General features: G+C 46.2%; 1 protein-coding gene across 8 annotated transcripts in view; it reads left to right on the forward strand.

Annotated features, from left to right (window-relative positions):
- Positions 1–27063, forward strand: part of TRAF3 (TNF receptor associated factor 3) — a 117464-nt gene that overhangs the window by 63741 nt on the left and 26660 nt on the right. For all 8 annotated transcript variants that reach the window (XM_032345362.1, XM_032345363.1, XM_032345360.1 and 5 more), the window contains 4 exons: positions 20565–20829; positions 22745–22796; positions 25543–25647; positions 26492–26659. In XM_032345362.1, coding sequence (XP_032201253.1) covers positions 20582–20829; positions 22745–22796; positions 25543–25647; positions 26492–26659 — 573 coding nt within the window. In that variant the 5' untranslated portion in view covers positions 20565–20581. The remainder of the gene's footprint in view (positions 1–20564; positions 20830–22744; positions 22797–25542; positions 25648–26491; positions 26660–27063) is intronic.

Here is a 27063-nt window from a genome sequence, read left to right on the forward strand (position 1 = left end):
AACTATTTTAAAAATCACTCATAACCACAGGCCCACTCAGTTTTGCTCTGCTGTCTGAGTTTTCCAGTTTGTGTGGGGTGGGGTTCAAGCAGTGACAGCAGCCAGCCGCGTGCCCCTTGGGTGTCTTCTATCCCCCGACGGCCCCTCCCTGTCCCTTTTCTTCCATGCGTTTTCTCAGTTGCGTGTTCGTAGGCCGAGGTTTCCCGTGTTGACTTTTGCCCTCTCTACTGAGCATGGTCTTCTGTCCTCTGCATCTCCCGTGACGTGGCAGGTGGATTCGTGGCTGTGGCCCGCCCCAGCCTGGGACCACACGTCCTTCAGTGGAGCCCTCAGCGTGTCATCGTGGCTCGGGGCCAGCGCTGCTCCGTGCCTAGCTGCAGTCCCCGGAGGTCATGAAATGACGCTGTTCGCGCTCGGTCATTCGCTTGGCCTTGAGTAGCTGAAATATTTGGATAGATAGAAACTTACCGTCGGTGAGTATTTGGTTACCCGAAGGAGCAGCTCAGGAAGGAAGGGAGGGTCGATGCCGTTCCTCCTCTTTATCAGGTCTCCAGACAATGGGATGGTTCTGCGGCCGCTCCCACAGTGACCCTTGACTGTTTGAAGTAGCGTGCCAAAGTCAGGAACGTAGACCTCTGGGCTCTGTTTAAATCCTTTGCAGTTAGGATTCTCGCAGATGCTCGCCTCTAGCCACCATGGCCAGTGGCGCCTTGCCGAGTATGCTCCGCTGCCCTTCCGGGGCCCTACTCCTCCTTCCTTGCCCTCTCTGCTGCGTAGCGCGTTCCAGACTCCTGCTAAACACAGTTTTGCCTCACACCTGGCATTGCCCCTTTCTCTGAACAGCTCTGGTTCCCTTTTGTAGAAAATCTTCTCTTGAGACCACACTCTGGGTGCTGGGGACACTCCCTGCTACAGGGCTGGTTATTGTTTCCAGGTCTTTTGGAAGGACAGCCTGGCAAATGTGCTTTTTAAGTGAAAATAACATGAGTTCATACTGATGTTTATTTCAAATTTAGTATTATTTGGTTTTTACTTCTTTGTGTTTATATTGATGTATCTTTTCTATAATGCTGAAAACCTTGGTTCCTAATAGCATCAGCATCATTACTTGTTTTATCCTATAAAATCTATGTGATAGTTTTAGAATAACAGTACCAATGTATTACCAATAGTATGATTCCTGAAAACAGTTTGGAGTTTTCTGTAGTTTTTTTTTTTTTATCCTTATAGTCTATATCCCTAGAGATGTATACCTAATTTGCCAAATTAAGTTTTAAAGTCACCAAGCCAGCCCCTTAGTGTGCCAGCAATTTGTTTAGACAGTCATATTTTTTTTTTGAAGTTGAAGGAATAGCTTCTTTTAAAATTTTGTTGTAAGTTATAAAACATTTTTATTTTTCCAAATCAAAATTAAGTATTTTAATTTAATAATTAATTTAAATATTTACAGAAGTCAGGCTTCCGTTCCTAATCCTTATACCCTGTTTGTTCTTTCCTCTGTAGTGTAAGTATGTGTGTGCACACAGTCCTCTTTCTTAGAGATTGGTAGCATATGGTACAGCTTTCCTCCATGTTTCCTGAGCAGAAACAGCAGGTCGCGAGGCCCACACGGGAGCGTACAGGGCTGCTCCTCACTCCTTTCTGCGCAGCTGTGTAGTACTCCATCATGTTGGATGTAGGACGGAGAAAAGCTTATTCTTCAAAATATGTTGGCTTTAGTCTATATGTTTCTCCTGTGTATGAATGTCATCAATTTTGCTCTTTAATTAGCTGCCGATTTCTTAGTAATTTGGGGACCTTGCAAGCACACTGCGTGTCTGTGCCTGGTTTTCCTGATGTGTACAATGTGAGGTTTGGACTAGAAGCTTGAGGTGGGTTATTTTAGCTGAAAGACTGCAGATAAGTAAACTGAATCTAAGAGCATCTCCCTAGCAACAGAGCGCGCACCCGGGGCGCCTGGCTGGCTCGCGCGGGAACATGCGACACTTGATCGTGAGCCCCGTGTTGGTGTGGAGATTACTTAAAAAAAAAAAATAGAATCTTAAAAAACAAGTGTGCACCCTGTATCCACAGAAGTGGTGCTGACGGGGCGTGAGCTCAGGAGTGCTGAAGCCCGCAGGTCTCAGTCAGAATAAGGAGGCAGATACGGTTCTGCTGGGGCGACCCCTGAGGTGGGAGCAGGTTGTTGGGGCGGACGCACGGATGTGTTGGATAGGAACGGGAAGCACCGAGAAGGGCAGATTTCATGTTGGCTGCATTAAATACAAGGGCCCGTGTAGCAGGGCAGACAGAGCCAGGTGGTCTGGGAGCTCAGAGAGGAGGCTTGTGGACAGGTCTGCTGGGTGAGGCCTTTGCGATTGGTCAGCATGAGTGTGTGGGGGGCGTGGGGGGAGAGGGTCCACGTCAGCACTCGAACAGCCCCTGCCTTTAAACCCTAGGCAGAACTGGGGGGTCTGCTCGAGAGATTGGTTGGGGGGCAGCATTGCCGTAAGAGCCAGTGCTTGTGAAATCTCATGCTTTATTCTCAAGGTTGACTTAAATATTGTAATCCAGTCCTTCATGTGGCCATGTTTTATGTTTTTCACTCATATTTTCAAGTAAAGTTGATGCTCCAAGGAAATGAACCTTATCACACCCGTGCAGCTGCCTCAGCCTCCTGTCCAAGCTCAGCCGCAGGGCCGCGTCCACCTGGACTTGGCTCTTTCTGGCTTGTCGGATGCCCTGGCCCTCAGCCTGTCTCCCTCCCAGACGGCAGGACTCTGGCCCTGGGCCAGGAGAGGTGCAGCTTCTTCGCACAGTCGGGGTTGAATCAGTGCTAAAAAGGATCCCTAAATCAAGGGATACTGGCCGTGCTGGGCCTCACATAGCTCTGTTTTCCCAAGGGATTTAAGAGCAAGTTTTATGCTGTGGTTTAATCTGGTTCTTTCCCAGCTGTGAGCCCGTGGCTGGCTGGCCTCATCGCCCCTCCCCCCAGTCTCTCTCTCTCTCTGAAGTGGGGCTTTTCATAGGTGGTTATGATCTGCCTGTTTGTTTGGAGAAGAATCAAGTCTTCTCGATTCTCCTGTCTTCTGTACTTGGCCCGTGTGTCAGCTCCAGGCCCTCTTCCCCAGCAGAGCATTTGGCATCAGGTATGGTGAAAAGAGCCTGTGCTGAAATGTTTGCATAAACACGGTTCCCAGCAAACTTTTTTTTTTTTTAATCAGCAGGGCACACCTGTCTGTTTATGGTTTTCTCTCTTCTCTTTTTATTGGCATTACTTAGATGATACTTTTCATTGCCCTGCTGGGCTTGGTGTCGAGCTCGTTCTCCTGCATGCACATTGTGAGAAGTACCGGCGTGCTGGCAGGAACCATTTTCTCTGTTTATCTAATGCTTCCCTTTTTTGGTTTTCCCCGGGCTTTCCAGTACTTGGAACACCCTTTTGTCAGCAGATGTGCTTTGGTTTCCAATTTCCAATCTCCAAGTAGGAAGTAGCTCAACTGAAGTCGCAAGTAGGGAAGAGAAGTCGTTAGGAGCAATGAAGGCGCAGAGGAAAGGCAGAGGAATCCAGTCCGGCTCTTTGCTGTGCCCCGAAGTCCAGGGATGGCTCAGCTGTGCGAGGGGCTTCCTGCCGAGCTGACTGCAGACCCACATTCTGTGAAAGGATGGTTTTTCTGACTAGAGATTGTTGCGTTTGAATAAACATATGGCCTCAAATTACAATAAATTCGTGCCTAAACATGCAGCAAAAGTAAATAATGTAATAATGGTTCCGCTCAGAGGACATGGCGGAGTGGGAGTTCTGGGGTAAGAAGGCCAAGCGCCTGGCCAGGCCCTGCTGCTTGGAGCCGGCCCAGGCCGACACCTCCAGAGTGGCTGCTTCCCGGTGGCTTCTACTCTTGGCTTCTCTTCTGCTCCCAGAGAATCCGGACTCCCCTGGCGCCATTTCTCAGTCACATCCCTTCCCTACCTTATAGTCTCTGTTGTGCTCTCTTTTCTTCGTGTATCTGTTGTTTCTGTTCAGCAGAACATTTTTCCTGATGTGTTTGGAAGCAGACCTCCTCTTCCCACACTTGATGATGAAGAGATGTGCTGGCGGTAGCATCAGGTTCTCATCACTGGCGTGGCCCGGCGTGCTGACCAGAGGCACGCGTGTCCACTCCAGAGGTGGTAACCCCCAGGCTGCTTCCCCAGACTGGCCTGTCAGACGTTAGTCCGCTTGTGCCCAAGTCACCCTTCCTCCACCACCTCTAATGTATCGGACTGAGTTTGCATTATTTTTCAACACAATTATTGTAAATATTACAGGATTTAATTAACCTGTAATTGTTACATCTAAATTTTAGGAGTAAGGTAGAATTTAACTATTTTTATACCCATGTATAAGCAAATGAAATAAAGATATATTTAAATCAAGAAACCTAATCAGAGGTTTTCACGATCACATATTTTGGAAAGTTCCAAAGATGTGACTTTCCTAACATTGTTGCTTCTGGTACTCAGCCTACATGCGGAGCCCGCAGTGGGATGCTTGGCCTGTCTGTAGCCTGGTGTGGATGTCCTGATGCAGCTGCAGGTTAGAAAGTGCCATCGTGGAAAAAATTTTAGCATTTTTAGTAAATGTGTTTGTAGGAACTTTCTTCTTACAGTGGTTTTTCATTTGGGGCTTTTGAACATGGTATCAGCTTTTGTAACTGTACTCACACCAGATACTGCTGTTCCTGTCTGGCCGGCCCCAGCGGATGCCCACGTGCCATGTGCACGGGCGCTCAGCAGGGCGTGGCATGTTGACGTTGGCACTCATCCTTTGGCCACTTGTTTCCCCTTATTTCTCTCTATTTGATTTAAAACATTATTAGCTCAAGTTAGTTTCTTGGTGTCTTTTAGCATCTTTACCACTCTCAACTTTTAATTTTTTTTTTAAAGATTTTATTTATTTATTTGACAGAGCAAAGATCACAATAGGCAGAGAGGCAGGCAGAGAGAGAGAGAGGGAAGCAGGCTCCCTGCTGAGCAGAGAGCCCAATGTGGGACTTGATCCCAGGATCCTGAGATCATGACCTGAGCCGAAGGCAGCGGCTTAACCCACTGAGCCACCCGGGCGCCCTCAATTTTTAATTTTTTTTTAAGTTTTATTTGGAAGAGAGAGAGGGGGGAACACATGAGCCGGGGAGGGGCAGAGGGAGAGGGAGAATCTCAAGCAGGCTCTGCGCCAAATGCAGGGTCTAACATGGGGCTTGATCCCAGGATCCTGAGGTCATGACCTGAACTGAAAATCAGGAGTCAGACGCTTAAGTGACTTAAAACTTTTTAAAAATACAGGCAGCGATGAGAGGCAGGCAGAGAGAGAGAGAGAGAGGAGGAAGCAGGCTCCCCGCTGAGCAGAGAGCCGAATGCGGGGCTCAATCCCAGGACCCCGGGATCATGACCTAAGTCAAAGGCAGTGGCTTTAACCCACTGAGCCACCCAGGAGCCCCTAACTTTTGTTTTTGTTTTTTTTTTTTTAGTAAAGATTTTATTTATTTTATTTATTTGACACATAGAGACAGTAAGAGAGGGAATATAAGCAGGGGGAGTGAGAGAGGGAGAAGCAGGCTTCCCACTGAGCAGGGAGCCCGATGCCAGGATGGATCCCAGGACCCTGGGATCACAACCTGAGCTGAAGGTGGATGCTTAATGACTGAGCCACCCAGAGGCCCCACAACTTCTAATTTTTTTATTAAGATACATACAGTGATATGAAATTCTTTGACTCTAAATATAGAGTGCTAGCTCAAATGTGCTAGCTTTTTTTTTTTACATTGTTACTGCTGTTATTATTTTTATACTTGAAGTTGTTGAGTGGGTTATTACATTATACTATCTTGTGTTTTTTAGTAAGAAAAAATTACTTAAACCATTTAAAGTATAGTTCATTGGTTTTTAGTATTTCACAGTGTTTTAAAATATCAGCACTATCTAATTCCACAATCTTTTCATTCATTCCCAAAAGAAACTCTGTAACCACTAATCTCCCCTCTGTCTCTGGGTTTGCCTATTCTGGATATTTCATGTAAATGGAATTATGTGGTATGTGGCCTTCTGTTTCTGCCTTCTTATTTAGCACAATGTTTTTAAGGTGCATTTATGTTGTAGCATGTCTCAGTATTTCATTCGTTTTTATAGTGAAATAATAGTATATTGTGTGAATAGACCACATTTTATTTATCTGGTTATCTCTTTCTGTGCCCCCCCCCGGGGCTATTAATACTTTTTGTTTATTATAAATATTGCTGCTTTGAGCATCCACATTCAAGTCTTTGTGCAAACATGTGTTTTTTTTTTTATTTTCCTGGATATAGACATAGGAATAAAATTTCTGGGTCAACTGGTAACTGTTTAACTGTTTGAGGAACTGACAAACTGTTTGCTACAGTGACAGAACCATTTTGCGTTCTCTCCAGTCATGTAGGAAGGTTCCAGTTTCTTTTCTGTCCTCACCAACACTTTGGAATTTTCCATTTTCTTTTATTATAGTCATCCTAGTGGCTGTGAAGTAATATCTCATGATGGTCAGGTTTTTTTTAAACATTATTTTTTTTAATTGACATAAAATTCACACAACATAAAATTAACCATTTTAAAATGAACAGTTCATGCCATTTAGTACATTCACCGTGTTATATAACCACAACCTATGTGTGGTTCCAAAACATTGTCATTCCCCCAAAAGGAAACCCCATACCCGTTAAGCAGTTAGTCCTCATTGCTTTTTCCATCAACCCCTGGCAGCGACCAGTCTGCTTTGTGTCTCTGTCTGTTTACCTATATGTTTCCCACACATGGGTCACACAGTATGTGTTCTTTTGCTTCTGGTCTCTTTCGTTGAACGTAATGTTTTCCTGGTTCATCCACGGTTTCGCCTGTATCATTGCTTCATTTCTTTTTATGGCTGAATAATGTCCTGTTGTGCGGAGATCCCACGTTGTGTTTACCCATTCCTCTGTCGACAGACACTTTGGTTGTTTCCACCTTATGGGTATTGTGAAGAGTGCTGCTATGAGCATCTGTGTACGTGTCTTTGAGTTTTTGGTTCTTTTGGGTGTGTGTGCCCAGGACCCAGAGATCATGACCTGAGCCAAAGGCAGCTGTTTGGCCGACTGAGCCCCCCAGGCGCCCATCGCTTCATATTCTTGATGGCAGCCTTCTGTGCACAGAGGAGTTTGAATTTCGTAGAGTCCAGTTTATCTATTTTTTCTTTTGTTGCTTGTGCTTTTGGTGTCATATCTAAGAATTCTTTGCCAAACCCAAGGTTATGAATATTTGCCCCAGTGTTTTCTTTTTTTCTCTTACATTTCAGTTGGTAATCCCATTTGATCCTAGTTTGTACGTAGAGAGTGTTATTAAGGCTCCCGGTTCATCTTCTGCCTCTGCTTCCCAGTGTCCCAGAGACCGTTTTGGTTTTTTTCCCCCACCATTAAATGGTTTGGTATCCTTATGAAAAATCATTTAACCATAGATGTGTGGGTTTATTTCTGGACTCTCAGTTGTATTTCGTTGGTCTATATGTCAGTCCTTATGCCCAGTATTACACTGTTATGATTACTGTAGTTTCGAAGTAGTAAGTTTGAGAAGTGTGAGTCTTCCAACTTCATTTTTGTTTTTCAATGTTGTCTTGGCTCTTTGCGGTCCCTTGTAATTCCATATGAATTCAAGGATCAGATTTTTCATTTCTGTCAAAGAAAGGTCATTAGAGCTTTGATAGGGATTGCATTGCATTGGTGGATCACTTTGGGTAGAGTATTAGGGTTCTCCAGAGGAACAAAACCTGTGTGTGCGTGTGTGCACATGCGTGTGTAAAAAGCTATGTTTATTATAAGGAATTAGCTCTTACTGGTATGGAGGCAAGCAGGGCCCAAGATCTGCGGGGTCATTTGGCTGGCTGGAGAACCAGGAGAGCCAATGGCTTAGTTCCAGCCTGAATCTGAAGGCCTGAAACCTTAAGAGCCAATGGTGTAGTTCCTGTCCAGAGGCGGGCAGGCTCAAAATCCAGAAGAGCCGATATTTCAGTTCAAATCCAGAGGGAGGAGAAAGGCCAGTGTCTCAGTTTGAAGGCAGTCAGATAGAATCCTCCTTGCTTGGAGGTGAGTCCACCTTTTTGTTCCGTTCTGGCCTTTGACTGATTGGCTGATGCCCACCATACTGGGGGGGACAGTGTGCTTTACTCAGCCTGCCAATTTGTATGTCAGTGTCGTCCAGCACCCTTACAGAAGCGCCTAGAAATAATGTTTGACCAAATATCTAGGCACCCCATGGTCCAGTCATGTTAACACATTTATTAACCAACAAGTAATATTGCCATTATAACAATATCAAGTCTGCTAATCCATGTACATAGACTTGTTTGGAGCTAACAAATGTCTTGCTGTTTAATTGTGTCTTCTTTAATCTCACCAACTGTTTTGTAGTTTTCAGTGGACAAATCTTTTACCTCCTTGGTTAAATTTACTCCTGGGTATTTTATTCTTTTGAGTGCTATTGTAAATGGAATTGCTTTTTTAATTTCCTTTTTAGATTATTTATTACTATTGTGTAGATACACAACTGATGTTTCTGTGTTAATCCTGTGCCCTGAAACGTTGATAAATTCCTTTATTAGCTCTAGTTTTTCTTGTAAATTCTTTGGGATTTTCTCTATGTAGGACTGTGTCATCTGTAAATGGAAATAATTTTACTTCTTTCTTATTTGGATGCTTTGTACTTCTTTTTCTTGCTCTGGCTAAAGCTTCCAGTATAATGGTGACAGCAGTGGTGAAAGCGTACATCCTTCCCTTTCTTGCTGATTTTAGGGCGAAAGCTTTCAGTCTTTTGCCATTAAGTGTGAGTTTTTTATAGATATCCTTTATCTTGTTGAGGTAGTTCCCTTTTATTCCTCGTTCTCCGAGGATATTTATAATGAACGGGTGTTAGGTTTTGTCAACTATTTTTTTTCTACATCAGTTGAGATAATTGTATCTTTTTCTCCCTGTTCTGTTATTGTGGTATGTTACATTGATTGATTTTCTTACACTGAACCACTCTCGCCTTCCTGGGATAAATCCCACTAGGTCATGGTATGTAATACCTTTAATATACTGTTGGATTCAGTTTTCTATTTTTTTTTTAAGATTTTATTTGTTTATTTGACAGAGATCACAAGTAGGCAGAGAGGCAGGCAGGCGGGGAGCGGGGTGGGGGCAGAGCAGGCTCCCTGCTGACCCTGGGGTCATGACCTGAGCTGAAGGCAGAGGCTTTAACCCACTGAGCCACCCAGGTACCCCAGTTTTCTATTTTTTTTTTTGTTGAGAGTCTTCTTCATTTTTGAAGATCAGTTTTGCTAGATGTAGGAGTCTTTTGAACATGTCATGTCATTGTCTTTTTTTTATGCCATTCTCTTCTGTCCTCCATGACTTCTTTTTGTTGTTGTTGTTGAATTTAATTTTTTTCAGTGTTCCGAGATTCATTGTGTATGCACCATACCCAGTTCCTCCATGACTTCTGATGAGATGCCAACTTTACTCTGATTAAGGAAATCCTTGTATATATGGAGTAGCTTCTCTCTTCCTGCTTTCAGAATTTTCTCTTTGTTTTTCCAGTTTGATTATAATGTACATTACTGTGGATTTCTTTGAGTTTAGCCTATATAGTGTTGAGCTTCCTGGATGTGCAGATTAATTAATCAACCAATTAATTATTTTTCAGCAACTGTGGGAAGTTTTTTGTCCTGTTTCTTCAATTATTCTTTCCAATCCTTTCTCTCCCTCCTCTCCTTTCTGGAACTCCCCTAATGTATATGTTGGTGTGACTGATGATGCCCCATGGGTCTTTGAGGCTCTGTTCATTTTTCTTTGTTGTATTTTCCCTTCTGTAACTTAGATAGATAAACTTAGTTCACTCACCTTCAGGTTCTCCAGTTCTTTCTTCCGCCTGCTAAGTTCTGCTATTTAGCCCCTGTTGTGAGTTTTTCATTTCAGTTTTATGCTTTCCAGCTCCAAAGTTTCTATTTTTTTCCTTTAAAAAATTTATCTTTATTGATATTCTGTTTTTTGGGCCATGTTCTGATGGTTTCTTTTATTCTTTAGACATGGCTTCCTTATACATGTAAAATAGCTGATTTAAAGTGTTTATAAGTCCAGTGTCTGGGTTTCCTCCTGGACAGTTTCTATTTCTTGCTTTTTCCCCTGTGTATGGGCCATACTTCTGTGTTTCTTTGCATGCTTTGTAATTTTTTTAAAAATTTGACATTTTTTTAAAAGATTTTATTTATTTATTTGACAGAGAGAGATCACAAGTAGGCAGAGAGGCAGGCAGAGAGAGAGGAGGAAGCAGGCTCCCTGCTGAGCAGAGAGCCCGATGTGGGACTCGATCCCAGGACCCCGAGATCATGATCTGAGCCGAAGGTAGCGGCTTAACCCACTGAGCCACCCAGGCGCCCCAAATTTGACATTTTTAATATTATAATGTGGCAAGTCTGTAAATGAGATTCTCCCTCATCCCCAGGATTTGTTGTTATAATTGTGGTTTGTATAATGAATTATTGAACTAAGATTGTAAAGTTTATATTCTTTATCATGTGTAGTCATTGAAGTTCCTCTTCCATTAGCGTACTATTCAGCTCATGATTGGACACAGATTTCCTTAAGTGCCTACAATCAAAATTGTCTCCGAGTCTTTTCAGATGGAGTCTTTGTGAGTGTTTTCAACACACAGCCAGGCAGTCAACAACTCTTCCTTACCATTCTCTTTCTCTGTGCAGAACCTGAAGGTCAGCCAGAGGCTTAAGGTCTTCTCAGGCCTTTCCTGAGCATGCACACAACCCTGGGCATTTGTGTGGCCTCGTAGATTCCTAGAAACACATTGGAGCTAGTCAGAGTCCTTTATCCCAGCTTTTCTTCTTGATGTTTTGGTTAATCTGTTGTTTCCCTCAGTTGTTGCTGATTACTCCAGGCAGTGGTGATTAATAAATTTGCCCCTTAATGTTTTCAGTAACCACCCCCCACCCTTACCACCACCACCGGTAGCCACCTAAGCATTGGGAGAATTCTGAGTTAATTGAGGTAAAGCCAAGTGCTTTGAGTTGGTCTTCTAGATAAGTCAAAGCAAACCACTGAAATTCTTTGCAAATGAGGTCTGTTCTTTTCCCACTACCCCTCCATCTCCTGCCAGATTCCTGTCCTGGGATCACAGATTGTCATCCTCCAGGCCACCATCCTGGCTCCTGGGTTCAGGATTGGGTAAAATGCCATTGAGCTTACTCTTCTTACCAAGATTCAGCTAGTTTCTCTTGATTAAATGTTCCTCTGATTGCTGCAAGCTTTTAGTTAGTTTTCAAGGTCCCAGGGAAGTTGCATCTGATGGGTTTTGCCAGGTTTTTTCCCCGTGCTTTTATTGAAAGATAGACTTTTGGAGATTTTTACTCAGCCATTTTCACTGATCCCACTCATTAGTCTGGTTTTAACACTGTTACCAACTTTGAGTTTGCCTAATTTATGTACACCTGATTTCAGAAAGGATTTAAGATGGCTTAGGGAGGTAAACAAGATCAAAGGTAAATTATTTTTCGTATTTGTTTTGTACCTGTTGGTTAGAGGGCATTCTGGTAAAATTGTGCTCTCCCATGTTGTTACTGAGAACTTGGTCCTGCAGATGGCAGTTTTGGTTCCTTTGGTGATCTTGAGGTTTCTACCCTCCCTCTTACATAGATGGAAGGGAACCTGAAGCAGATTCACTCCATGGTTTCTGCATCTGCATGACTTTATAGATGACCTCAAAGTGATCACCACATTACTATCCAGCTTTAGGAAAGCCCCTGATTATCAGCCTCTGAGCTGATTATGAAGAATTTGCCTCCAATGGTGGTTTTCCCAAATCCAACTCCCTTTCCTTAGGACACAATAGGTGAGTATTTGTCTTATTTTAAGACTTAAAGATGTCATTCCTATTGTCCTAGTTCTTTTAAGAAGTGGTTAGATGATTCTCACTTCAAATCAGAACTAACTTTTCATAGTGACAATGGATGGCTGGTAGAATCTGGGATCATCAGTAAACCTGAGAGTACTCATCTGTCCACCAGTCCTGGCACCTGCTGAGGTGTCTAGTTCCTGCTTTCCCTGCGAAAGCTGCGGCCCATTTCGGCCATCTCACTGATGCAGAAGGTCATGGGCTGACCCATGGGCCCCACTCAGGGTTCATGTCGAGTCTGGGTTCTGACTCGAAGAGCTCTTGCTTAGGAAGAATGTTTCCCTTGAGCACTGTGAGTCTGTTTGACATGGTGACTTATTTGTTAGTTTTGTTTCAACATAATATTCTTCTTTTGAAAACAATTTTGTAATAGAGTTAGAGCTGCTTTCTAGTTTGGTTTCATATTGCTGTTGTCCCTTTTTCATCAGCACCACCTGTAAGATATGAATCTTTTTAAAATGCCAAGATATGGATGAATTTGACTACATTAAAATTAAGAACTTTTCTTCTTTAAAGGACATAAATAAAGTTAAAGCCATCCACAGACTGGGGGAAGACATAGACAGGTGTAGGTTTAACAGTCAATATGTAGGTAACCCCCACGAATCAGTACTGTAAAAGATAATAGCCCAATTAAAACATGGCAGAGAGACACAATCAGGCATTTCACGGAAGGAAAAGCATAAGTGGCCCGTGAGCCTATGAATGTATGAAAAGATGCTAAAGCTTTTTAATTATCAGAGTAAGAAAACAGACCATTGTACCTGCTAGGTTGGCAGAACCCAAGTGTTGGTGAAGATGTGGATTAACAGAAACATTTATGCTGCTTTGCTTTTGAGAGCAGTTTGGCCCTCGCTTGTAAATTGGCTGTGCGTACAACCTCCGCAGTCCCTCTGGTGCTGGATGCAGAGTGGCCGGCGAGGACTGGCAGGCACTTTCTGTAAAAGGCAAGATGGTAAATATTCTAGGATTTATGACCTTGTCATACAGTTGCCTTTGTTTCACTTGTTTGTTCAACCCTTTAAAAATCTAAAATGCAGGGACGCCTGGGTGGCTCAGTTGGTTAAGCAGCTGCCTTCAGCTCAGGTCATGATCCCAGCATCCTGGGATCGAGTCCCACATCGGGCTCCTTGCTCAGCGGGGAGCCTGCTTCTCCCTCTGCCTCTGCCTGCCACTCTGTCTGCCTGTGCTCGCTCTCTCCCCCTCTCTCTCTGATAAATTAAAAAAAAAAAAAAATCTAAAATGCATTCTTGGCTCAATGAAGTAGACAATAGGTAGCCATAACCCAACAGAAGTCGGCTGCTGGCTAGATCTGACCACAGACTTCACAGTTTTCTGTGATCTAGAGCACAGACCCTAGAGAGACTTACACGAGGGCCCCAGAACAGATGTGCCGGAATGTTCAGAGCATGCTTTCTGTAACAGCAAGGGTGGACAACTGTGATCAGAAAATGGCTAGGTCACCTGTGGACTATCACACGGCAGTGAGAATGAATGAAGCGTAACTACCACACACAGCAGCCATGGGTGAGAGCGTACAGTGCTGACAGCAGAGGGTACATTGGGTATGATAGCATTCTGGGAGACCGAAAACAGGCAAAAGCATATTGTTTAAGAAGAAAAATATATATGATAGCAAAAGAGCCATAGGTGCGAACTTCAGGCTGACTTCCAGAGAGTGGCAGGACAATGGCTAAGGAAGCACATGGGGAGATTGTGGCTGTTAGGTATGTCGTGGATTCTGGGGCCTTTTTGGTTGTTGTATTCTTTCCTGGGTCTTGTACATAATATTTATTTTATTTTTTTAGGGAGGCTCCACACCCAACCTGGGGTTTGAACTCACAACGTTGAGATTAAGAGTCATGTGTACTACTGACTGAGCCAGCCCGGTGCCCCATGCACACAGTCATTTTGTTTATGTGTCACCTAATACATTTTTTTGAAGGAAGGAGGGATACCAGCCAGGGAGGTCTTAGAGCCCACCCAGCTGTCCTCCCTGAAACAATACTTTGTGTGCCAGAGCTATGCTGCGTGGCTCCCCTGGGAAGGAAGGACGTGGTTACTAAGCAGTGGTAGTAGCCACCAGTGCAGCCCTTGAGCTACAAAGAGAGCGTCCAGGAAGAGGCCTTCTTTGTTCCGTGATGGCAGTGAGTTCGCTGGCACTGAGCGCACGCTGTTCCTTCCCCATTGAGAAGACTGTGGCATTCGTGTTGGAAATCACTTGACCATAAACATGAGGGATCATTTCTGGACTTCAGTTCTCTTTCATTGATCTGTATGTCTAACACCAGTACCATAGTGTCCTGACTAATTTGTAGTGAGTTGTAGAACAATGAGGTGTGAGTCTTCCAGCTCTGTTCTTTGTTGAAATTGTTTTCTCTATTCTGGGTCCCCTGAATTGCCATCTGACTTTTAGGTTCTGCTTCTTAATTTCTGCAGAAAGAACCAGCCAGGACTGTAATAGGGGTTGAGATGCATCTGATCGGTTTGAGTAGCGTGGCTGTCTCATCAGGTGTTGTGTCTTCCAGCCTGTGAGCATGGGCTGGCCTCCCATTTATGGACATCTTTGATGTCTTTCAACAATGTTTTGTAATGTTCAGTACACATATATTGCCCTCCTTTGGTTACGTGTACTCCTGGATATTTTATTCTTTTTGATGCTATTATAAATGGATCATTGGGACACCTGGGTGGCTCAGTGGGTTAAGCCTCTGCCTTTGGCTCAGGTCATGATCTCCGGGTCCTAGGATCGAGCCCAGCATCAGGCTCTCTACTCGGCGGGGAGCCTGCTTCCGCCTCTCTATTGTCTGCCTCTCTGCCTATTTGTGATCTCTCTCTCTTTCAAATAAATAAGTAAAATCTTATTTAAAAAAATAAATAAATGGATCATTTTCTTAATTTCATTTTTGGGTTGCTCATTGCTAATATATATATAAACACACAGTTGACTTTTATATATCAATCTCTTATTCTGCAACTTTGCTGAATAAGTTTATTAGTTCAACTCGTTTTTAGTTGATTCCTGAGTTGTATATGCAGGATGATGGCATCTGAAAATAGAAATAGTTTTATTTCTTCCTTTCTGATCTTGATGCCTTTTATTTCTTTTTCTTATCATATTGCTGAGAAGGGGCTTTTAAAACAAGGCTTAGGGGGTGCCTGGGTGGCTTAGTGGGTTAAGCCTCTGCCTTTGGCTCGGGTCATGGTCCTGGTGTCCTGGGATCGAGCCCCACATTGGGCTCTCTGCTTGGTGGGGAGCCTGCTTATCCTCCCCCTGCGCCTGCCTCTCTGCCTACTTGTGATCTCTGTCTGTCAAGTAAATAAAATCTTTTAAAAAATAAAAATAAATAAAACAAGGCTTGGGGGTGTCTAAGTAAGATGGGGAAACACCCAGTCCTTGTCAGGCTGCCTGGCCGCCATTGGCGGGAGGATGTGTCTTCTCTATATACAGTGCAGCAGAGTCTACAGACTCAACATAAAATATTACAGTGATGTCTGATAGTGCTAGGACCCTTACGGCTAGTACCTACTTTTCAGGTAAAGAGAAGTGAGGCCCTGAGGATCAGTGCTGTCCCCAAGGATCCACCTGAGGGAAGGACCCTGAAGCAGTCTTACCACCCAGGCCGCTCAGTGCCAGATATCTTGCCTGGCTGGTTCCTCCCCCGGAACCCCTAACACCAGGTTCCCCTCCATGACCGCCTAACAGTGCTGTGTCTGCTGCTGCTCCTTCTGGTCCTCCTCTGTTGGAACTGAACTGATACCTCCAGTCCGACTCCCGAAGCCCCGACCTCCCCAAAACCTATGTGACATCTTTCTCTTTGGAAGATCTGCACCTGCGGCCCTTTGGACCTGCCGTGCTCACGTCCTGTGCTTATTCAGCTGGAGTGCTCACCTCCTTGTGACTCCCTCAGAGCTCTCTAAGGATGGGCACAGTCTCCTTCATCCCTGTGTCCCCGATGTGTGAGGCACAGAGTTGTGTATGTTGTATGTGCCCAGTTGTATTTGTGGAAGTAAAATGTGGTTGGTTTGGCAGACGTTTGCCGAGCTGCTCTCCTAGAAAAAGGTTCTCCCACCCATGTAGGAAGGTAGTGGGCCTGCCGCCCGCCCCCGCGACACTGGCATTCCCAGGCTGAGTGCCCTGATGTTCGTACAGCCGTGTAGCCAGCAACACTCTTCAGGAAAGTCGAGGCTGAAGTAAAGTGGGAACTGTCAGTATTTGAGTAAAATGGGCTGTTCTCTAAAATATTTGTTCAATAGTTTAGTAAATGTTGGGAGGAAATATGTAATGTACAACCTTTTGAAAGTGTTTGGCAGTGATTACAGTACCACAAATTGCACATCACCTTTGACCCAGTTGTTCTGTTGCTGTATGGTTGCCTGTGTTCAGGAATGTTCACTGCAGGTTGTTCATAATAGCAAAACATCAGGAGTGCCTGGCGGCTCCGTCAGTTGAGCATCTGACTCGATTTCGGTTCAGGTCATGATTTGTGCTCCGCAGGGAGTCTACTTGGGATTCTCCCTCTCCCTCTGCCCCTCGCCCATTCATGCTCACACGCTCTCGCTTGCTATCTCTCAAAAAAAAAAAATCTTTTTTAAAAATAGCAATATATCAAACAAGCCTAAGTCTGTCCATTAGTGGAACTGGTTATATAAAGTAAGGTAAACCAACCAGTGGAGTGCCATATGCAGCCTTCAGAATAATAAAGTGGATCTGTATATGCCCGTGTTTCTCTGACGGAGACAGAGAGAGGGGGAACGTAAGCAGGGGGAGCAGGAGTGGGAGAAGCAGGCTTCCTGCTGAGCAGGGAGCCCGATGCGGGGCTCGATCCCAGGACCCTGGGACCATGACCTGAGCTGAAGGCAGACACTTAACTGAGCCACCCAGACGCCCCCAAGATGAAGCTGTTGATTCATTTCCACGTGCGACACGGTTTGTGTGGAGGGAGAAGACATGTTTCTTTACATGCATTTGCCACTTCTGGATGTCTCTACACTGTCACAGAGCTCCAGAAGAGAGCGTCTGCCTCTGGGTATTTGTAGTCAGAGGATCTGGTCCTTATTCTTTGCACTTTAAAGCCTCATGTTTTAGTTGTTTGTTGTCTTCTCTGAGGGCACCTGCTGTTATAATATGGAAAGGGGCACCTGGGTGGCTCAGTCACTTGGGTGCCTGCCTTCGGCTCGGGTCACGATCCCAGAGTCCTGGGATCGAGCCCCATGTCAAGCTCCCAGCTTCACAGGAAGCCTGTTTCTCCCTCTCCCACTCCCCCTGCTTGTGTTCCTTCTCGCTTACTGTCTCTCTCTGTGTCAAATAAATAAATAAAATCTGCTATAATATGGATGAAAGTCTTTCTGGGCTCCCCCACATGTCTGCCACTGACCACAGCATTGGGCAGGTATAGTTTAGTGTTAGAGTCTTATACTTTAGAGCATGTGCCACTATATATAAATGTCGCAAATTAACCAAATCCAAATGGAACCATTTTGAACAGTTTTTTAAAAATTAAATTTATTTTTTTATAAACATATAATGTATTTTTAGCCCCAGGGGTACAGGTCTGTGAATCGCCAGGTTTACACACTTCACAGCACTCACCATAGCACATACCCTCCCCAATGTCCATAACCCCACCACCCTCTCCCTAAATCCCTCCCCCCAGTTGAACAGTTATTTTATATTACTTTTTGTTTAGATTTTAAATTGAGATATGATTCTCGTACTATAAAATTCATCTCCTTCAAGTGTCTGGTTCAGCAGTGGGTTGTAGGCTATGCACCCGCCCCCTTTATCCAGTCCCCAAACACCTCCATGCCCTCAGCAGGAGACCCCATGCACATTAGTACACGCTCCCCTTCCCCCGGCCTGGCAGCCGTGTGTCTGCTTTCTGTTGCTATAGATTTGCCCCTTCTGGACATTTCATGTTCAGAACATCTGCTTCTGCTGCTTTGTCCTCTGCTGTGAATATAAGGCAGAGGAGGTCTGGCGTCTGGTTCCTGCAGCCCAAGCACTGCAGGCCGTCTTTCCCTCCTTCCCTGAAGGCTCATTCTCCAGCCTGCAGCCTAGATGGGGAATGGGCCATGCGTGGGACGAGATGCAGGCTGCTGGGTAGGATTGTCAGAGGCCCTCAGTGGCCCACCACAGAGGCGGCCACGTCGGCACCTGCCTCACGGGGAAGTCCGGACAGACCTGCTGGCCATGGGCTGCCCTCTGCCCGTCAGCACAGGGCTGCTCTGATGTTTTCTCTGAGGTACCTGGATAGAATTGGCATCTGTTCACTTGTCTTAAGTAACGTACAAGAACAAAAGATCCCAAGCTGTATTCTTTACTTTTAAACAGAGTATGGCATGTTATAGGTAAATAAATATTTATTATTTATCATTAGTTTGATCCAAAGTTGATTGTCTGTCAGGTTTAAAATAGGAATTTACCTTTAAAGAATCAAATATTTCTCTTTTGGGGGGAAGGTTTTATTTATTTGAGAGAGAGGGAGCACAAGTGGTAGGGAGAGGCAGAGGGAGAAGCAGACTCCCCACTGACCAAGGAGCCTGATGTGGGGCTTGATCCTGGGACTCTGCGATCATGATCTGAGCTGAAGGCAGATGCTTAACTGAGCCACCCAGGCGCCCCAGGAATCAGATATTTCTCATTAAAAACTGTTTATTGAACACATAGCTTCCTACACACTATTGGCTAAGATACTAAACCAAAGTCACAAGTAGCTTATAATCTAAGAAGAGATTTTCAAGGCTGGAGGCTCCAAGACCAGATCTACAAGCTAAAGAGTGTTCCTGTCATAGAGACGCAGCTTGGTACTATTGGCTCGGACGTCACCCTTCCCTCCATTAGCTCAGCAAATGTGCACTGGGGACCTTCTGCACATTGGGCGCTATTCTGGGTACCTGGGGCTTGTCTTTCAACAAAACCCATGTCTCCAAGGAGCTCACGTTCTGCCTGAGGAGAAAGACAATTAACAAGAAGCTGTAGAGTTAGAGGGTGGGAAGTGCCATAGAGAAAACACAGCAGGGCAAAGCAGGCCTGGTGAATGGGGTTGGCCAGGGTGAGCCTCCTTGACAAGGGGGCGGTGAACCCAGAGCATCTGCAGAAGCTAAGACAGGCAGATAGACAAGGTAAGCAGCAGGCACCTCGCCGCTTGGCGTCTTAATGAATAAGATTCTGGTCAGCAAATTGGTGCGCAAAGGGCTGCTAGCCTTCTGAGGCCATTTTGGAACCTTTGTTTTCATAAACGGATTTTGCAGGAAGCTCCCACTCTTTGCCACACTGATGTTCTATTTTATTAAAACCAGCCTGAGAGTGGCTAGAACACCAGTTCATTTATTTTTCAGATGTTGAGCTGCTGGCGTTCTGTGCAGCCCTAGTCAGGAGACAGTCATTCCTGCAGTCTCATAAAGAGGCAGAACAAGGCCCTAGAGGGTGGACTCTGCACCCAGCACACCGTGGCCTGGGGTGAGGGTCTGCCTCGCCCCCGCTGGTCAGTCCAAGGGCGCCGGCCAGGCCCCAGACCAGCCCACGGCAGCCTTGCACTGGGAAGAGAAGGGAACGGAATGAGGCACAGACGCTCGCGGCCTTGTGAGAAGAAGGAATTTGGTCCTTATTTTTGTAATTAGCAGAAATAAATGGATTGAGCAAAAAACACTGTAGTTTTGAGAGACCTGGTGAGCTCTGAGAGAAATTCCTCTGCAGGTTCGCCAGATGTGCTGCTGTGCACGTCAGCTGGAGGCCCGCGCAGGCTGCATTCGCTCTGGCTCCTGTCTAGGAGCTGCTCATTGGGCCTGTTGCTGGGAACTTGCAGGTGGGAATAAGCCGTCTGCGCACTTGTCACCATGTGCAGGAGGACGGCTTCCTGTGTGGGCGCAGGAGACCTGTTCAGTCCTGGCGTGCCCTCCCCCAGCTCCATCCCGGGCATGAGAGGGGCCTGCCTGCTGTAGACACCAGCGGGTGCACCCTGAGGGCCTGTGGTGCACGGCGTGCGGTGGCGGTGGGAGGGCGGGTGGGGGGCAAGGTGGGGTCAGGCTGGCCGCAGGCACCAAGAGCAGGTGCCAATCACAGCACACCCAGATTGGAGTGTCGTGGGCACACTGTTGGGGTCTTGGCGGGGGCAGGAATCACATGAGTCTGCAGACACCATCCAAACGTGCTTGCTGTGGTTGGAGTGAGTGACACCGTGGGACAGGCCACCCGTGAGTCACATCATGGGGCTGTTATTGGCAGTGAGGAGAACCAAGAAATAAAACTGGATGAGAACGACTGTTGCTTTGCCCAAAATATCAGAATGATGCGCAGAACTTTTAAGTTACAGCCAGGTATTACCTGTATTTCAAGGAACCTTAATGACAGAACCAGTACCTTTTAGAGGTTTTTTGCCCAGTAACGTCAACAGTAGCGTTCGGCCGATGTCGAAAGGGGAGAAGCACATTTGCTCATGTCTCGTTCCCATCACGCAGTGAGGTCAGGAGGGATCTCGCGCATTCCTTGAACTGGAAAACCCCACGGTGCTCCGGCACTTTTTCATCCCGAAAGCTGTGTTTCTTCTCCTTGCGCAGGATGACGGGTTAGCGTTTCACTCAGGACCGTTGTTTTCCCCCCACAGAATCTCTCTTTCCTAAAATGGAGCCGAGTAAGAAGCTGGACCCCCCTGGCACCCTGCCGCCCAACCCCCCGCTGAAGCTGCACCCCGACCGTGGCGCCGCCAGCACGTCCGTCTTCGTCCCTGAGCAAGGAGGCTACAAAGAAAGGTTTGTGAAGACCGTGGAGGACAAGTACAAGTGTGAGAAGTGCCGCCTGGTGCTGTGTAACCCGAAGCAGACCGAGTGCGGACACCGGTTCTGCGAGACCTGCATGGCTGCCTTGCTGAGGTAGGCCCGCGGCCCGGCGGCTTCCGGCGGCTTCCCCCACTCCCGCCCGCCGCCGCGTCTCTAAGCAGTGCCTTCTAAAGCTTAAACGTCTCGAGACCCTCAGATCAAATTCTCGGAGCCTCACCTGTGAATCGTTTAGGGAAACTCAGTCGAACCTCATCCCTGAGTTGTCCAGGGTTCTGGGACTCGCAGACTGGCCTACCCAGCCCCATCCCACAGATTTCTGTCTCCCCCCGCAAAGCGCCTCCCGATGTGCTCGCCCAGCACCCGGTCCTATGCCACAGTGTCCCCTCTCCGTGCAGGTGGTGGGGAGCCCTGAAAGTGCAGGTGCTCCTGGGGGCAGAGGCTGAGGAGGGCAGGTCAGCAGGAGGACAGGACAGGTCCCCACCTGGGTAGGAATCTGGTGTGCGCGCGCTTACTCAGCAGTCAGGAAAGCACACGCTGGCGCCTTGGAAGCCCTTGTGGGCCAAGCATCGGTGCCACCTTAGAGTCACAGAGGGCGTCGGGGAGGCAGGCCGGAGTTTGGTGGCACAAACAGCATCGTCCAAGAAAGCGTCTTAGTTCCTCCCCAGGTATTTTCTGGGCATGGTGCTGGGCACTGGGAGTCATGGCAGGATGCTGTCAGACTTGGTCCCCAGGGTCAGGCACAGGGGCCTGGGAAGGCTGTCCACTTCTCCTGACACCACTGAGGGCGTGGCCCTTGATGACGGTACTGCAGGCGCCCTCCCCGCCGTCACCCTCCCCCAGGTCCTTCCGGCTGTAGTCTTACCCACTTATCCAGTGGGCTCAGCTTTCCCTGCCTTGTGGCGAAAATGACTTTGGAGTCAAGCTCAGTGATGGCTGAGCCAACTCAGAGCACCTGCGGTTTCCTACGTGCAAACCTGGACTGCGTGCTGGGCTGGGGGAGGCCTGCTGGCCACGGGGCTGGGGTGGGGCTGGTACCCAGAGCTCCTCTGATTTCCCTCCTTGTTCTGCACTTGGCTCTCCTCCTGCTCCGTGTTTTTGCAGGCATCCGGGGATCCCATCCAAATGCCACTCACCCCTAGGGTCTAAGGATGTAAAGAGAGTCTTATGATTAAGGCAGTTTAGCACAAGCTTCATATTATAGTCTAAGTGAAAGCTTTTATTTAGAAACACATTAATTTTGTCTCCCATCAGCCCTTAGTTCTCCTGCCCAGCTTCCCAGGCCTGTGAAGCCTCCCCAGTCTGCCCAGGGCTCCGGTGGACACGTGTCCAACCCTGTGTTCACTTCCCCAAAGCCTCCGCCAACCTTCCTGTCCTGGACTCCTGGAGCCCTTGGCTGTCTAGGGCAGGGACCATGGAAGTAGAGAGGACTCAAACTTCGTTTTATTTTTAATCTCTAGGAGGTGATTTCCGGCACAAGATGGGGTTAGAATCAAGTCCAAAAAAGGACAGCTTGGGAGCAGAGGCTTTTGTCCTGTGTTTGGGAGCAAGAATGATGTGGTGGACAGTGGCTTCCTTAGATGGGGCCAGTGAGCTGTGGAATTGCATTGGCTTTTCAGGATATTGTGACAGAAAATAACTTCTGGAGAAAGTACTAGCTGTTTTTAGAAAACAAGACTGCCTCTTAATCAGCCGGGGATGCTCACACCACAGAGCCGCTCACGGAGGGCTAGTTTTGGTTTCTGAAATAAAATCTCACTTTTAATGGAAAGGGGCTTTCCAAGTGGGACTGATGTCAGCTGTGCTGCTTAAAAACTTCCTTGGGAAAAATTACCATTTAAAAAATTGAGCACTTTTCTCCTGTGGCTTCATATTTGAAACCCAGTTCGCCGTGGCATCCCGGACCTCTGGTTGCGGCCGTGAACTTCGCACACCAGGTTGACCATAAAGGTTCAAGTGAGAACAGGACTTCTGCTCTATCTAATGTCTTCATGGTGTGTTTTCCCCTCAGCTCCTCAAGCCCAAAATGTACTGCGTGTCAAGAAGGCATCATTAAAGATAAGGTATTTTGGGGATTTTAATAAATGACCTTTTCAAACGCTTCGGTCCTGCTTGGCCCATGGTTTGCACCTGGTGCTCTGGGCACGCTCTGGTTTTGTCTCGGGGCTTGACTGCAGGTGCTGCAGGGTTGAGGCAGGACAGCTGCCCAGCTGGGTGACCCTGGCCAGGACCTTCAGCCCCTGAACCTGTGTCCTTGCCTGTGACAATAGCAGTCCCACCTCGGGAGGGCTGTGGGGGTGAAATGTGGAGATACAGGCCGTCTTCTCGGGCTTCTCCCCCGGACAGCTGGCATCCGGCCAGTCTCAGGAGTTCAGCAGGGTCGGCTTTCTGTCTGCCCCCGTGCAGCACCTCCCACTCATTAGACAGACATGGGGTTTCCACCCTCCCCCCTGCCACGTGATTATGTGTACCCGTGAGAGCTCTCTGGCAGGGCAGAGTCTCAGAGGGGGCCTCAGGGGGCCACCCACCAGCTTCCGTCCTGGGGCTCTGATCCGCACACCCCCCCCCTCCCCGCACTGTAACAGCACCTCTGGTCATCTACGCGTTGGCAGACCCCTTAGGCACGCTTTGAGTCTGAAATGAGTCATTCTTAAAGTATCAGTAAAAACGTGTGGTACCAATATTTTGATTGATGAACAGAACAATTTTTTAAATGTAGGTCATTAAATGGTACAATAAAATTTCTGCTCTGTGGTTTTGTGTCCAGAGCACTTTTCAGGTTGGGTTTGCGGTCAGGGCAGTGCAGGCAAGTGCAGGGATTTGGGGGTCCCGGCAGAGGAGGGCCCCTCTGCTGCCGGAACAAGGGCGCCTCGTGTAACTCCTCTGGGCAGCTTAGAGCTGGAGCTGGCACCACGCATGTCCCTTGTCTTCCCGGGGTTTACTGCTGCTGCAGGCTGCACTCTGTCAAAGGGAGGGGCTTGTTTCTAAGAAAACAGTCACCCAGCTACCCCTGATCTTAGCATGGCCACTAACTTATTAATGTGTGTCTGACCCCTGTGATCGAGGTAGAGGTTCAAACAACGGACCTGGTCTTTCTCACTGTTCAGAATTATAATCCCTATTTTTCAATGGCATTAGTAAGTGGAGAAGAATTACTAGTTTTGTTGGAGCACCGTGAATGACAGCGACTAATGCCTTGGATCCTCATGGGAAAGGGGCTTGAGACCGAGATCGTCTGCTGGTCGCTGTCAGGCCTCAGGCTCCTCATCTATGTAATGGGACAGATGTAGTAAATCATCTCAGCTCTAAATTCTGTACTTTAACTGTTTTGACATTGCCAATCTTTGTTTTGTATCCATAAAGTTAAACTCAAATGACTTAAGAAACTTAATGCCACAAAAAAGAAGTTTATTTCCCACTGGCTAAAAATACCTGTTTGGTGACTTTAGTGTGTTTTTTAAAAGGTCATGTTTATGAAGGATTAGATTTGACTCCAAATTACTTTATTTTTAACTCTTAGCAGCTGTTGATTCTATTTCTTTGCCTGTGGAGTTGAGAAAGGCATATTAAGATCCTGTCTATTTTTTCACTGTTACAGAGTGTTAACATATAGGAGTTTCTTAGAAATGCCTGAAGATGAAGACGGTCTAGACTGTGTTGCTGGAAAGAATGAACCTCCTTGTTTTCTAAGGGGAAAATATAAAGAAAGAAAGAAAGGTTTTCATTTTCAAAGGGAAACATTTTTTTTCTTTCTTTTTTTTTTTTTTTTTTAACTTTTAAAGATTTTATTTGAGTAGTGGGAGGGACAGAGGGACAAGCAGGCTCCCCACCGAGCAGGGAGCCCAACGCAGGGCATAATCATAGGACTGTAGGATCATGACCTGAGCCAAAGGCAGACACTTAACAGACTGACACACCCAGTCGCCCCCAAAGGGAAAGATTTTCATTATTGGATTAACTTCAGTCACTGCACTATTTATTTAAAAGAGGGCAGTTTTGGGCGCCTGGGTGGCTCAGTTGGTTGGACGACTGCCTTCGGCTCAGGTCATGATCCTGGAGTCCTGGGATCGAGTCCCGCATCAGGCTCCCAGCTCCATGGGGAGTCTGCTTCTCCCTCTGACCTTCTCCTTGCTCATGCTCTCTCTCACTGTCTCTCTCTCAAATAAATAAATAAAATCTTTTAAAAAAAATAAAAGAGGGCAGTTTTTTTTAGTAGCAGGCTAATACTGCCTCCTTTTTGGTGAAAATGATTTATGAGGGATATAACCTCAGGAGAAAGGACTAAAATGTTTTACAAACCGTCTGCAAGATACGATCTTCTACAGTAGTTTTGTATTTCTTTACCAAGTGACCTACACAGGCATTGAGTGATAATGGGCTCTGCCCTTGTCCCTTGGTTGGTGTGGTCCACCCACGGCTGCCCCCGCAGAGCTGGCTCCTGGAAGTCCCCAGAGTCCAAATACGAATCTGGTCCTCTTGCGTCCTCACCTTGAGATCACGTCAGAGTTGACCCAGAGTATTTGGATGCTCCAAAGTGATCTTTAATTATTTCGTGTAACTTGTTTTCTTTTGGCTTATCTAATAAAAGATGGTAGTTAAGGTTGTATTATTTGAATTGTGACTCTTAGTGGGAACATCTCCTTCATTCTACTTTAGAAATTAGAAATTAAGATGGTCCTTAATGCCTTCTGAGGTCCACTTAAGGGATGCTCTCCTGATTTTTTTAAAGTGGTTTTGCCTTCTCTGAAGTAGCAGCATGTGGAGATTAAGCAATATTAATCCTCTGAAATAACCATCTTCCCGTTTCAGGTGTTTAAGGATAATTGCTGCAAGAGAGAGATTCTCGCTCTTCAGATCTACTGCAGGAATGAAGGGGAAGGCTGCACAGAGCAGTTGACGCTGGGACACCTGCTGGTAAGTCCTGGGGGTCGTGCTCCGTGCTTCCATTACGAAATAGAACTCCTTGGGGCACCTGGGTGGCTCAGTCGGTTTCGCATCAGACTCCTGATTGCAGCTCAGGTCACGGCCTCAGGGTGGTGAGATGGAGCAGCCGCCCCCTACTTGGCTCCGTGCTTAGCGGGGAATCTGCTTGAGATTCCCTTTCTCCCTCGGCTCCTCCCCCGATGTGCACACACTCACACTTTCTCTCTCTGAAATAAATAAATCTTTAAAAAAAAAAAAAGGAGATATAACAGTCTGATCAGTGTGATGTGGTACCCTAAGACCATGGTTACGCTGATTGTCAAAACACAACCAAACATGAAAGCATTCCAAGCCACTGAGGTATGAAATGTTATTTTTATGACATCATTGGCAGAATTGCCAACTGGTTTTTAAACACCCCCACCCTATTTAGGATGGAAAGAAACCTGAACCGGTTTTTAATTTTGGAAGGCCCAGTAAAACCTTCTGAATTTTTTTTTTTTAAACCATGAAATTCCACATAACTTTTATGGCTTTTTTTTTTTTTTAATTAGCATCTTATTTTATCCTGGAAGGATACTCAAACTGGAGTAAAACCAATTCCTTAGCCGATAACCTGATACCCAGGAAGGAGAGTTGGCTTACTCCTTCAAAAGCAGTATAGTTTGGGTAATCACTAAATAGAACACAAAACTCATTGTCTCTCAATACATTTGTCACTCTTCTCTGTGAAAAACTGCTCTAGCGGCAAGCGGAGATGTTTCTGGAGGCTAGAATCTGTATTTCAGGTTGAATTTCTCTGCCAGTTAAGAACCTTGAACTCTTTGTTTCACAGGTGCATTTAAAGAACGATTGCCAGTTTGAAGAGCTTTCGTGCGTCCGCGCTGACTGCAAAGAAAAGGTGTTGAGAAGAGACCTGCGCGACCACGTGGAAAAGGCCTGCAAGTACCGGGAGGCCACGTGCGGCCACTGCAAGAGTCAGGTTCCGCTGATCACCCTCCAGGTGCGCCGCCCTCCACCGGCAGCTCCGCCCAAGTGTGATTGTGTCACAGAATAGCATTTTAAAGCACTATTCTAACAGGAATAAAGAGAAAACAGGAGGAAATGGCAGTTTTCATCTGGCTTTAATTCAGAGTTAAGCTTTATTTGTTTTGCCCATTTTGATTTGTATAATTAACATTTTCCCATTCCCTTGATTGACTATCATTTGGAATGCCAAAAAAAAAAAAAAAAATGAAGACTAATTATCAAAAAAGGTAGAATTTTTCTCTTGTCCCAGGGAATGTCCTCAAAATCTTGTTGGATTGCTTGATCTTTTAAGCAGCTCTGGGACATAATCATCACTTCAACAGGGTAATTCATCCTGCAGCATCGAAGTGCAGCTGTCTGTCTTGGAGAGAGATGAGA

Source organism: Mustela erminea, chromosome 5 (genome assembly GCF_009829155.1).
Source record: "Mustela erminea isolate mMusErm1 chromosome 5, mMusErm1.Pri, whole genome shotgun sequence".
Lineage (NCBI taxonomy): Eukaryota > Metazoa > Chordata > Mammalia > Carnivora > Mustelidae > Mustela > Mustela erminea.